At 45.0% G+C, this 12,044-nt stretch overlaps 2 protein-coding genes across 3 annotated transcripts; both read right to left on the bottom strand.

Moving 5' to 3' along the window:
* Window positions 1-239: 239 nt before the first annotated feature.
* On the bottom strand, window positions 240-4,023 carry MYF5 (myogenic factor 5). 2 transcript variants are annotated; one of them, XM_054027294.1, is made up of 3 exons: window positions 2,329-4,023; window positions 1,375-1,450; window positions 240-1,117 (listed from the first exon to the last, which is right to left on the bottom strand). In XM_054027294.1, exons 1-3 carry the CDS (start codon window positions 2,827-2,829, stop codon window positions 894-896), a joined length of 801 nt encoding a protein of 266 aa, XP_053883269.1. In that variant the 5' UTR covers window positions 2,830-4,023; the 3' UTR covers window positions 240-893. The 2 variants fall into 2 exon arrangements, with proteins under 2 accessions (XP_053883269.1, XP_053883262.1); XM_054027287.1 differs by having other exon boundaries at window positions 240-1,081.
* Window positions 4,024-9,541: 5,518 nt separating this feature from the next.
* Window positions 9,542-11,775, bottom strand: MYF6 (myogenic factor 6). The gene is made up of 3 exons (XM_054027307.1): window positions 10,882-11,775; window positions 10,493-10,583; window positions 9,542-10,154 (listed from the first exon to the last, which is right to left on the bottom strand). The coding sequence occupies exons 1-3, from the start codon at window positions 11,398-11,400 to the stop codon at window positions 10,036-10,038; spliced, it is 729 nt and encodes a 242-aa protein (XP_053883282.1). The 5' UTR covers window positions 11,401-11,775; the 3' UTR covers window positions 9,542-10,035.
* Window positions 11,776-12,044: the final 269 nt, after the last annotated feature.

Genomic DNA, 12,044 nt, shown 5'->3' with positions numbered 1-12,044 from the left:
ACTCAAAGGGACTATTCACAAGCTTCAAGTTAAATATGTGCCTAACTTTTCGCAGGACCAAGGCTTTAGTTTGTAAAAGGCTTTGGGATTCCTCTAGATTAAATGTGCAATATGTGGTACCATTATTAGCATGATGAATTCGAAGAATTCGTAACCATATGGAAAAGCTAGAAATCATAAAAAAATGGCTAGAGTCCTGAATATTTGGAGATGGTTTAAAGAACCACAAAACGAACTACTTCTGTAGTAGTTTTATTTATAGCAGGATTTTCAGAATACCATGTATTCCCAGCCTTTGACAATTTCAGTTGCTTTTATTTTGAGAACCCCCGGTCCCCACAGAAATACTGACGTGCTTACAACAAAAAGCATCCCATGAATGGAAATAAACTATACAGCATTAGGCAACAATGTTTTCTGTGTATTTCATACATTTATATCTGATGAGACGAATATGTTTAATGTTGTTTGCAAGTGAGCTCTTACTTGCTTTGCTGTTTCAGGTGAAATAAAAGTGCCTCCTCTAACCAAGAACGTTAAGAAATACCATTTATGAAAATATAACGTAAGCATTGCTACAAAAACTTCGCAGGAAGCCACTTGTTACAGCCTTCTGTTTACTGCGTACAATGTTTACGCTAGCCAAAAAGCTAACCTGGTAACAATATAATAAAAAGTCAAAAAATGTGTCAAGAATGCTTTAGTTAAATACATCTCGCAGCAACACTATTCACAAATATACAGTTTAAAAAGCTTCTCCTTTATATACATAGGTTGAAACGCGTGGATTCCACGTGCATAGTTCATTCTCCGAGAGGCAGGGCTGTTCATTGCGTGAGTTTCTTTCTCCCCAAGTAAAAGCAGTGGATGGAGTTGGTTTCAAGTCTCTCAGCTCATAAGACGTGATAGATGAGCCTGGAATGAGGAGGGGTCCTAGGGGTGCCTGGCTGGGAATCGAGGCTGGCGTTTGCAGGGAGGGAGGCGGTGTCCCGCAGCGGCAGCGCAGCTTGATCGGAGGTGGAAGAGATGCGATCCACGATACTGGATAAACAGTCCAAGCTGGACAGTGTAGTACTTTTGTCTGTGGAACAGAGTAAGGCGAAAGTAATAGAAAACACTTCCATGCATCAAGAAACGTGAATTAGCTCACGAATTAGCTGCGATTTAATTTCCAACGCATGTACCTATCCCCACCCAGCCCTTTGGACACGCAGCACACCTCGCCGTTTGTAAATATCACCGCCTGGCATAGAGATTGGGAGTGTGAAAACTCATGGCAGACGCTGCCTCTCCAGCTACGTCGATGCCACCTTACTCACGCCGGAGTTGCGCTATTAAGAAACGAGCTGGCCAGAGCCCTGTGTTCATGCTTACCGCTGTGTGGGTCTGGGCAATAGACAGTGTCAAACCTGCTGTTCCGCCGGGACCAGGCAGGGCTGTTGCATTCGGCCTAGAACAAACAAGAAATGAGCGCACAGAGCTTATGGGTGCGCGACTTTGCCCGCTGACTTCCAACGGGCTGCGCCTAGCGCCCTGCTGACTCCGCAGTGGGACCCTAAAACCCCACCGCGCCTTCGCGCTTCCCCGGCACATTTGCTTACATTAGCTCAGTTTCCAGCGGCTCTTTGCGTGAGGGGCAGCGTGGCAAAAGGCGAACCCATCAGCAATGTGCACCGCGTTAACCATGGAGAATGGATTGGTAGCAGGCGGAAGGCACAGCGAGTCAGTAAGAGGACACTTTCCCAGAGCGAAAGCACATTAAAACCTGGCACTGAGGGAGCAAACGCGCTCGGGAAAAAATGCATCAACAGCCCCTCTGGGCCAGGCTTCAGCTGGGTGGGTTCCCCTCTATTTTTTTTCATGACGACTGTAACATTACTGGGGGTTGGGGGGCGAGGGGTAAGCAAAGGCTTCACTCCCTAGTCTCAGTTCTCCATGGTCCATGCGGTACTTCACAAGAGCTTGGCTACACAACACGAAGGAGAATTGACGGGCATTGAATGGTGAATGCTATGATCACTACCCAGGAGCTTGTTTTCTAGTTATCTTCATCCCCTGCAGGGCAACAAAGCTGCCCCCTTTGCATATATGAAGCCCCCCACCCCCACAGCACTGCAAGGCTGTTTGCATGCAGAACCATGTGAATTACATCCTGGAAAGGGACCATTTCCCTAAGCGCACTTAACGTTTCCGTGGGATCTTAATAAACGCACCCCGTTTTCACTCTTCTACCTTACAGCAGAGCCCTGAAGTAACGGAGTAACCTGCCTATGTCGGCACGTTTACAACCCAAAAGCGTTTTACGTGATCGAAACGTCAGTCTCTTACCATCCCGTCGGAGCAGCTGGAAGTTGGGCTGGTGGGTTCAGAGCAGCTCTGTCCTGGCAGGCTGTAGTAGTTCTCTACCTGCTCTCTCAAGACCTCCTGCAGGCTTTCGATGTACCTGATGGCGTTTCTCAGGATCTCCACTTTGGGGAGCCGTTGGTTGGGGTTGGCAGTGGTGCACCTCTTCAGCGTGTCGAAAGCCTGGTTCACTTTCTTCAGTCGCCTCCTCTCGCGCATGGTGGCTGCCTTCCTCCGGTCCATGGTAGTGGACTTTCTCTTGCAGGCTTTGCAAGCCCACATGAGGCAGTGGCCGGCTTGATGATGCCCTGTGGGGGCTCTGACATGCTCCTCTTCGTCGGACCACGGGCCGTCTGTTTGGTGGGCTCCGAAGGCAGCCAGCCCGTGTTCGAAATCATCCCCGAGCTCGCCTTCCGGGGAAGAGATGCAGGAGCTGTCATAGAAGAACTCGGATGGAGAAAACTGGCAACTGTCCATCACCTCCATCTTTCCAACAGCTAATACAGAGCGGTGCTAGGTCTGGGCTGCAGCGAGCCAGACTCAGCAAGTCACACTGCAGTTTTCTTGGGCAATTTCCTAAGTAATTAGGGATGCGAGACAAAGTGCCCTTTCTCTGGGGCACGGGGCTCTTTATATATACATGTTGTTATGGGAGGCTGGTCCAGAGAGGCTAGTCTTTATTAGCATATCCCTCCACAACCCCTACTGGGGCTGTCTGGGCAAACCCCCTCCAATCCCCAGGAGACAACTTGCTATGCACCGCTCCATCTGACTGTCTGATGAGTTTATTACATTTTAACATGCATAAACTTTTTCGAAGTAGTGATTGCAACAACTCAAAAGTTAGAATAAAGTAGGAGATTCGCAATTTGGTGTGAAAAATAAAGAGCAGGAACGGTGGGAAAGAAACCCTAAAACGTGACATTTCCTGCATAAAAGCATCTTCCAACACATTATGGAGTAAATAGGATACAGTCTCGCCATATTCGCGGGAATTAAATGGTGAACATTTTTAATAATTTGATTTTCTCACAATCAATGTTACGGTTCGAACCAGACTGGCTCACTTTGTTTTTATAGGTGTGATCCGTTTTCTTCATTTTCCTGGGGGCTGTTTTGCCCTTTGATTCGATTATATATATATATTTAAAAGACATAAAGCTAGAAAATCATCCCTGCGAAACAATAACATTGTCAGTTAACAATGAAAGGGGGGAACATTTCAGGTAAACTCCAGGTTTTAGTGCTCCCTGATCATGTCAGAAACAAGACAATTGTATTTGTTTGCCTAAGAAAATCTCTCTGCCACCCCTTTGCTCTCTTCCCTGTGGCCTGATGGTGCTAGAGGCAATAGTAGAGCAGTGCTTTGCTAATTTTCTGCTTTCAGACAAACTTGTACCGTTACAGATGCGTCCCAGCTGTCAGTGCAACAAACCCCTCCTGGAAGTGTAAAATTTCTAACCCCACAATCCCTGAGTAACTTTACACAAGTCGGTGACAAAAGCCTTCCAGAGACCTAGTAGCAGATCATTGAAACTGTTAAAGGGCCATTAAAGTGGTAATGAAGCCATTTAACAGGCATTTGCCAAAGCACAGGAACCCTTTGGCCACATTCAGCTGGCTTTTATATGTTAGGAAAATGTGTTATTCGGGTTAAATAAAACGGTTTCCAAACGGCCCCCTCAGAAAAGCCCAGGCTATGCGAGTTATTCTCAGTACCCAGCAGAAGTATTTTTGACTAACCTCGCTCAAGGAGCAGCAGCTGACATAGCCAGTGAGTTTACTTCTTGGTCTAGTCATTTTATTCAAACACCCTTTAAGTAAAGGAGTCTGGCGGGGAATTCTGTGTAAGAAAGGTTATTGAACTACTGCCTTGATGCAGGCTGTGAACCTCAAACACTTTGGAAAAGGAGAGATTAGGCTTCAGTTTGGAGCAGGTAGGCTGAAAAGCCACGTCTCTGTTTATACAGTATACCCGGAGCTCCAAGCCACCCAGAGGAGAATCCATCTGATAATTGATCTATAAATGTTCAGTCCCCTTAGGGGAATGTTGTTATTGCTTTCAGGTGAAACCCCACTTTAAAATATATCAGAGGAAGAAATAGAAGGTTGAAGAAATAAAACCCTGCCCACACCCCTTCAAAAAGTTGGTATATAATTATCTAAGCGGTTGGAAAGGCTACATCTGTCCTGTTCCAGTTTATTTAGGGCCATAAACGGGCAGCGAGACCCCTTTGAAATGAATACTGTATTAAAGCCATAGCGCTGATAAAGGAATAGAGTTACAGAAAAGGAAAGTTCTGAATTTCAGCTCTCTCTAATGAAGTCCAGGTTGACATTCAGCTGACCACCTTTGAAACGTTGCAGTTCTCGGTGGTTTTGCAAGAAATCATCAGCCAAATAAAGCGATTCTGGTCAGCGGTAACTTGAAGACTTTCTTGGATTGTATCACACGGATATTTTAATTTAGCATGTTCTCGCTGGCTGAAATAGACCTGTTTACAGATTTATGCTTTGCGCACAAATAAACTTGGTCTTTAAAGTGCGAGGTACAGTGTTCTGATCACCTTTCGGTGGTTTCTCTCCAAGTGTGTACAATATATCTTGTAGTAACAATGCCCACCCGCTTTGGTATGCCTTACAAAATATTGTCTGTGTCTCTCCTTGCATTCGAATCTGTAGCTCCTTATTCAGAGTGTTTGAGGCTGTTTAGAAATGTGCCCTTCCCAAGAGTCTTAGGGGAATTCCTCAATCTTGGAAAAAAGATGCTGTCACTCAGGAAAATCTGTAATTAGTATCCCTTAGAGGTGCCAGCTTCCTTTTGTAAAGTGATCTCAAAACAAATTTGCAAACGTGCAGCAAGCGGGTGAGTAGAACTAAAAGAAGCAGGAAAAAACACAAACGACAAGGTTGGTTAATGAGGCTGCTGCGAGCGGGTAAGGGTGGTGGGTTTTTGAGATCTGGGGATTGAAATGCCGACAATGGGACAACACAACTTTCAAACTCTTGTTAAAACACAGAACAAAATATAGAGATTTTTTAAACTAGCAAGAAATCTTGACAGAAAAAAAGAATACAGCATTTCAAAGGCGTCCCTCAGCCAGTAGGAATCGTACTGTTATAGTTACTTTTAAAAAATATATATATTTCAAACACTCTTCTGACTAGTTTAAAATTATTTTCCCCCACCATAAAAGAAGGAATAGTTTTTTATAAAGAGCAAAATTATTGACCAGCAGATTTTATTTCGTGACTTTTTCCCCCTCTTCTGAAATAGGGTGACCAGACAGCAAGTGTGAAAAATCAGCACAGGGGGTGGGGGGTAATAGGAGCCTATATAAGAAAAAGCCCCCAAAATCGGGACTGTCCCTATAAAATCGGGACATCTGGTCACCCTACTTCTGAAATGTCTTGACTTTAACTTTACTTCGAAAAACGGAACAAAACAATGAAACACCAAACCAACCAAGGAAAGTGTTCAATTGACAAAATGTGAGTAGAACGTTTAGGAATGAAATGTAAATATCGGTGTATGAAAATATGACCACATACTGCTACCATCTTTGCAGATATGACCCAAAGTTTAACTACTGAGGCGTGTGAAGTGAAGAAATTGTGTGCCAGTGACTGTGGGGTACTGATAGCAGAACACAATTTCCCTTGTTGGGGCTGTATTAATGTTGTACTTTAAAAGCACCAGATCTGATATATAATTAATTGTAAAGACAGCTGAAGCCAAGAGGCAGTTACTGTAGTCCCCACTTTAAGCAAAACTCCCATTGAGTTTGCCTGAGCAAACTCAGGGGTCAGGACTACAAAATTTAACAGCTGAGTCTAAACTTATTGATATTTTATTTTGGGGCATCCTTTATTAAAAATACACATTACAACCCCAGCCAAGAAAATACAGAGGAAACTAGCTGTTCTCGAAAATTCAGACAAAATCCCAATTGGGGTCGATGGAACTTTTGCCTGAGTATAGACTGCAAGATAAGGATTTGTTCCAGTGTATATCAATAATGGTTTGCAGGATTTATTTTGTGACGTGTTATTCTATTAGTTCAAATTGCTTTTAGGAATGCTAAATCCATGGAAGTTTTAGCTCCTGGATAAATAGCCAATTCCGTAATAGCCTGCCATCCCAGGTCCCCTTCAGCAATCCGCCTCCAGAACTAACTAGAACAAAAACTCTTTCCCAGTTGGACCTGTATTAAGGGGACTCCAACAACGTGCTAAACTTTTGGTTCCATCAAGCTCTGGGAACTGCGCGCACCTAAGTAAACACATTAGTACCTGCCAGAGCTGCGGGAAGGATTTGTATAGAAGCCAGCTGAAGAAGACATTGGCCTCTGCTTGCATTCTGAGACTCCCAAGAGAGATCAAAGGGACACGAGGGTTTTTAGCAGCCTTGAGAATGGGAAAAGTTGCTAGTTCCTGCTGCTACAGAAGGGGAAACCCAAGCGAGCACATGGCTGAGTTATTCAAGCCCTCCCACACACCTCCATCTCTCTCTTCTCCCGGTGAAAACAGCCACACTTTTGCCATAAAAGGGCAAAGCTCTGGCAAAACGCTATCCTGGGTCCCCACAGCCACATAACGATCCTATCAAGTGCTTCTTATGAATGTTCGAGTGCTCGGACTTTCCCCCTAGAATATAGTTGCATCGCACCAGTGTGCATTGGTCTTCTCGGATTTCATCAACAACGCTGGAGCCAATCCCGGTTCTGCTACTCTGCCCCTGAAGTTGATGGCAGTTTTACCCGAACAAGAAGCGGGCCCACTATCTGTTCATCTAAATATATTTCATTTCGTTTCATCCTTTCACTTAGGAAGAGAACATTACATTTGTCCTTCAGTTGTTAGTGGGGATTTAAACCTAGTCTCATCTACCTTTATCTTTTCCCACCACCATTGTATCCACATTTCATCTGTTCCATTCCACCAGGGTATTCTAGCCCGCAGGGGAATCTCAACTACAATGATTGTCTATAGCGCACCAAGTGAATGACCTCACTGTTTCATTCCATAGTATATTACAATGGCTGTTGGATCCGTGAAATGAATGGGCCCATCAAGTCCTCCTCCCCACTACTCTCAATATAAATAAATACACAGCCTATGAGTTAAGCAATACAGGTGAACCTGCAGGAGCCAGGCCTTACAAGGGACATTTGGGGAGTCATGTTCCAGGAGCTTTGTTCCACATTTAATAAAATGTGGGCAGAAAATCACTTTCATTAGTTTAAACCTGATAACTTTGCGCCCAACCCCCTCTGGAAAGAGGCTAGATTAAATCACAAACTGCTTATCTTTACTGAGTTATTACCTCTTGATTTTGTGCTTCCAGGGCCCTGTTTGCTTTGGCTTTAGACTTAGGTAAAGATTATCGTTATTAATATCAAACAAAAACATTTTAATTGCAAACACACTGAAGACTTTCATTGGGAAGCCTTGCATGTCAGCGACAGCCATTGAGGTCACAGGGAGTCTCTTGGGGAAATATTTTCTTTATTTAATGAAAAACCTTCTTTATTCAAACTTACTCCAAACAATTTCTCATGTTACCCCGTTGCTGGAGACGACATAGATTTCGGGGTCCAAACACAGCCGGACAATAGAGTCTCTTGACGTCAATATTAGGATGTGAATAAAACCTCCCCGTTAAGGAGAGGAAGAAAGAGTGTTTTCTTTTTTCCCAAGGTGTGCATGAGATGCTTATGAAATTCTCCCTTTGAGGAGAGTTACAATTTCAAGGCCAGGTCCGACCCTCTGTACTCAGAAAAAGTAAAGCTGGTGAGAGTTTTGCTTGAGTGGTGGTACTAGATGGGGACCCTCCTCTTACTTGTTTAGGCAGTGAACTAGATTATTAAGAACACTAATAGCTTCTAGCGTGGTTAAGTAAAAGCTTCTTTGTATATTTCTGATCAAGCTAAAGCTCTACACGAATTGTGATGGCAGGCGACGCAGCCAGCATAGGGAGTGGGAAATAGCAAGTAGTTCTGTAATGGAGAGTTTCTGGCTGCAGCTGAGTGAGAACTTTCCCTTTCGCCAGCCGTTGCCCCCCACCCAGCATGCTGGCTAAGAAGGAACAGGGGAGTGACACCGTATTTTTAAATCCGAAGGATTCAAGTTAGAGCGGAGGTGACAAAGGGACATTTTAACTGCTCGGCGATGGGACGATTCCTCTTGTTAGTTACCATAAAGTGGTGGGGAGCTGGGGAGAGAAACTCAGCGGTTTAGTTTCTTGGTGGTCGCCTCTTCCCGAGATTATAAACAAATCGGTTACAAGCCCTAAAGTCCTTACTGGGAGTAGCTCCTGTTTTTCCACCCTCAGCTCAAGGGTTTGTTTTTCTAGAGCACTGACTGAAAGGCTTCACGTGTTGTTTTTCCTCCTGGTCCCCATTTTCAGCCACTTAACTCTTTCCTCCCCTGGGGGCCCTAAGCTCCCCCTGCAGGGTAGGAGAAGGAGGTAGGAGTCACCTTTCTTCGAAAGAAGTCTCTGTCCTCTAGACCCTACGGGAGCTGGCTCCTGTCAGAGCCCTTTGCTGTCCATTAGGAACCAGCCAGGCCCATAAATTCTGCTGCAATCACGGGTTGACTCCTCCAGCCCCAAAAAGAAAATCGGAGACGAATTCAGGCGACATAGGGAGCTGGTTAAGTAAGGACTCTGACTGACCCTCTCCCAGACATTGCTTGGTATAACAGGCTTCCCCCTTCCAGGCTCCTCCAAGCATGTGTAGCTCAGCAGGTCAAACATGCAGGGTAAATATAGCCCCGAATAAGTCAGGAGCCGAGTGGAAGCGCTTTCCCAAGCGATTTAACAAAATGGACTGTAGATCCACTGCGTTTTCCACCGAGGGAGACCGAAGGGAGGTACTGGCCTGTGTGAACGTAGGCGGCCTACACACTCTTACACACAGCAGCAGTCACAAATCTCAGCTGTGGAAGGCTGCTAGTGTAAAATAAGAGGGAAAGAATTAAGGCCTTCTGTGCGCTTCTGAGTAGAAAAGAAACTGTTTAAACATCAAAGAAACGCTGCCCCGGCTGGAAATATTTGCAACCTCTTAATTTAAAACACTTTTTATTTGGATTGACCGAATTGGGTCCTGATCTTGCTGAAGTCAGTGGCAAAATGTAATTCTAATAGGAGCAGGATCGGGCCCACAATTTAAAGTAACAATGGGTCGCGGGGCTGGGACCTTTGTAACACAAAGAACTTTATTTTACATACCCATGAAATCTGGCCGTTCTGATATACAATATCACATTCCACAATTTAAATATATATATATGGATCCGGTTTACATAAAAAAGTACTAAAATTATGTACAAAAACACAACCTAAGAACTCTTTAAATAATACTAACAGGAAATCCAAACAACAGCTTCACTCAGGAATGAACTTTTTGTTGAATATTATACAAAGTGGATCACCAGAAAACAAGTAAATATATTAAATAAAAAAGGAGTGGTCTATACAACATAAAAGAAAGAAAGAAAGAATTGGATTGTACAATTATCGGAGGAACATTTCTTTTTAAGAAGATTCAACTTTATCTGCCTACCAGCGCCTTTAACAAGGCCCCTGTCTGGGATTGCTAAAATATTAAATTAATTCATTATTTCATTTATAGGTTGTGGGGTGAGTTCCTTGTTATCTGCGTTCAAAATACTACCAGGCCAAATGCAGATCTACTTCTCTACCACTTCCTCCACGCTGGGAAGTTTGGGATCTTCTGAAGAAATACTGTCCACTATCGAAGAAAGACAACGAAGGCTGCTAGAGGCTGAAGATTCAACGATGGAGGCTCCTGGTTAATAATTAAAAAAAAGATAGAGTGTTTGGTTTAGTTTTTTAAAACAGGGATCGATACACAGAAGGAAATGACAGAAAGGAACATAGCCCCAAGAAAGAGAGGATCTAACAAGGACCGATATTTACATATTAGGAAAAGGAAACACCACTTGTGAGCAAACTTACAATATATATATAGAAGCGTACAATATAGTAACAGTGTTCATTTTTTTTCTCAGCGCTGTCAGTAAGATTTTTTTCCACTAACGGAATCGATCCATCTCTCTTTCTCTCTCACACACACATACACAGATATATACATTATGCACATGTAAAGAGAATCCTGAAGTTTACCTTCTTTGGCGTTGATTGCCAGCACTCTGGAATGATCAGAAACATTTTGCCAGTCGGAGCTGCAGGTGCTCAGGAAATCTGAACTTGGGATCTGAAGTAAACACGCAGAGCGCGGAGGAAGGGGGGAGGGAGAGCGAGAGAGAAAGAGAGAGAACATGTATTAGCAAAGAGGATCGCTGCTCCTCGGGGCAGCCTGGGTGCCTGCTGGACTTCTCAACAACGATTTACACTTCCCTCGCGAAGTCTGTTAAATGCTCGTTAGTGTGCCCGGCGCGCTGGATTGACACTATATTAAGGAAGGGGAAGAGGGAGAGAAAAAGAAGTGGAAGGCGGTTTCGCAGCTGACTTTCAGGGGGCAGGAGGGGACTGAGTACAATCGCTGTGCTTACATTTCCCTGCTTAGGGCTGAAGCTAAAAGGGTCTCCCCCAATCTCCTGCATTTTCTCCTGCTGATCCAGCCTATGCAGGAGATCCTGCAGCTTCTCTATGTAGCTGATGGCACTCCTCAGGATCTCCACCTTGGGCAGCCGCTGGTTGGGGTTTGCCACAGTCCTTCTTTTCAGAGCCTCGAAGGCTTCGTTGATCTTCTTCAGCCGCCTCCTCTCCCGCAGAGTGGCTGCTTTCCTCCTGTCGGTGGGGGCCGATTTCCTCTTGCAGGTCTTACAAGCCCAGATCAAACACTGGCCGGGGCAATGAGGGGGTTGTAGGCCCGGGGGTGCCAGCACATGCTCCTCTCCACTGCTGTCACTCCCAGCTTCTGGGGGCATTTGGTCCTGACAGGGGGACAAAGTGCCATCGCTGCCTGGGTACAGAGGGGACCCCTCTGCCATCTCCAGCTGCTGCAGAGCTCCATTTTCTCCGTCCAAGTAGAAGAAATAGGAGCTAGTTTCAAAAAGGTCCATCATCATGCTCTCCCCTTGGCCTCTCTGCCTGCTGGAGTTGGGTGATAGGCTCAAAAAAAACCCAGAGGAGCCACCCAGATGGAATTTAATTAGTGCAGTGACATAAGTCCCCCTGCTTTATATATAGTAGCTGCTGAAACTCTATCCAACTTTTAGCTGTCGCGGTGCATCACCCTCCAAATCGGATTCCAACCAGTATCCTGGGCTCCGTCTGGGGAACATCTCCTGTTTGGCGGGGTGGGGGGCAGGAAAAGGGGAAGATAAAAAACGCAAACCCAGCTCGTGAACGCGGGTCCGCGGGATGAAGTGGAAAAAGCAAAGGTGGATTTGGGGGAATAATTCCAAAGGGCAGCGGCCACACTTCTCTGTGCCCTGTTTCAGATGGAGGGAGGGGTTGATTTTAAAGCAAACAGCGGAGCTTTAAACTGAAACCTCTTCTCCTTCCCTCCTCTCGTGCTAAATATAGGTGTATAGAACGAGGTTTCAAAGGCAACGGTTACTCTCCAAATAGACGGGTTAATATTTTCAGAAGAGTCCATGCTATTTTTTTCCCTCTTCGAAACATGCCATTCCCGTGACCCAAACCATTAGTGCCAGCCCAAGGTTATAAGTGGTACACACTCTTCTGCAACATACACTTGCAGGAAGGC

The sequence above is a fragment of the Malaclemys terrapin genome, chromosome 1 (genome assembly GCF_027887155.1).
Source record: "Malaclemys terrapin pileata isolate rMalTer1 chromosome 1, rMalTer1.hap1, whole genome shotgun sequence".
Lineage (NCBI taxonomy): Eukaryota > Metazoa > Chordata > Testudines > Emydidae > Malaclemys > Malaclemys terrapin.
This window is presented reverse-complemented; position numbering and strand designations above follow the sequence as displayed.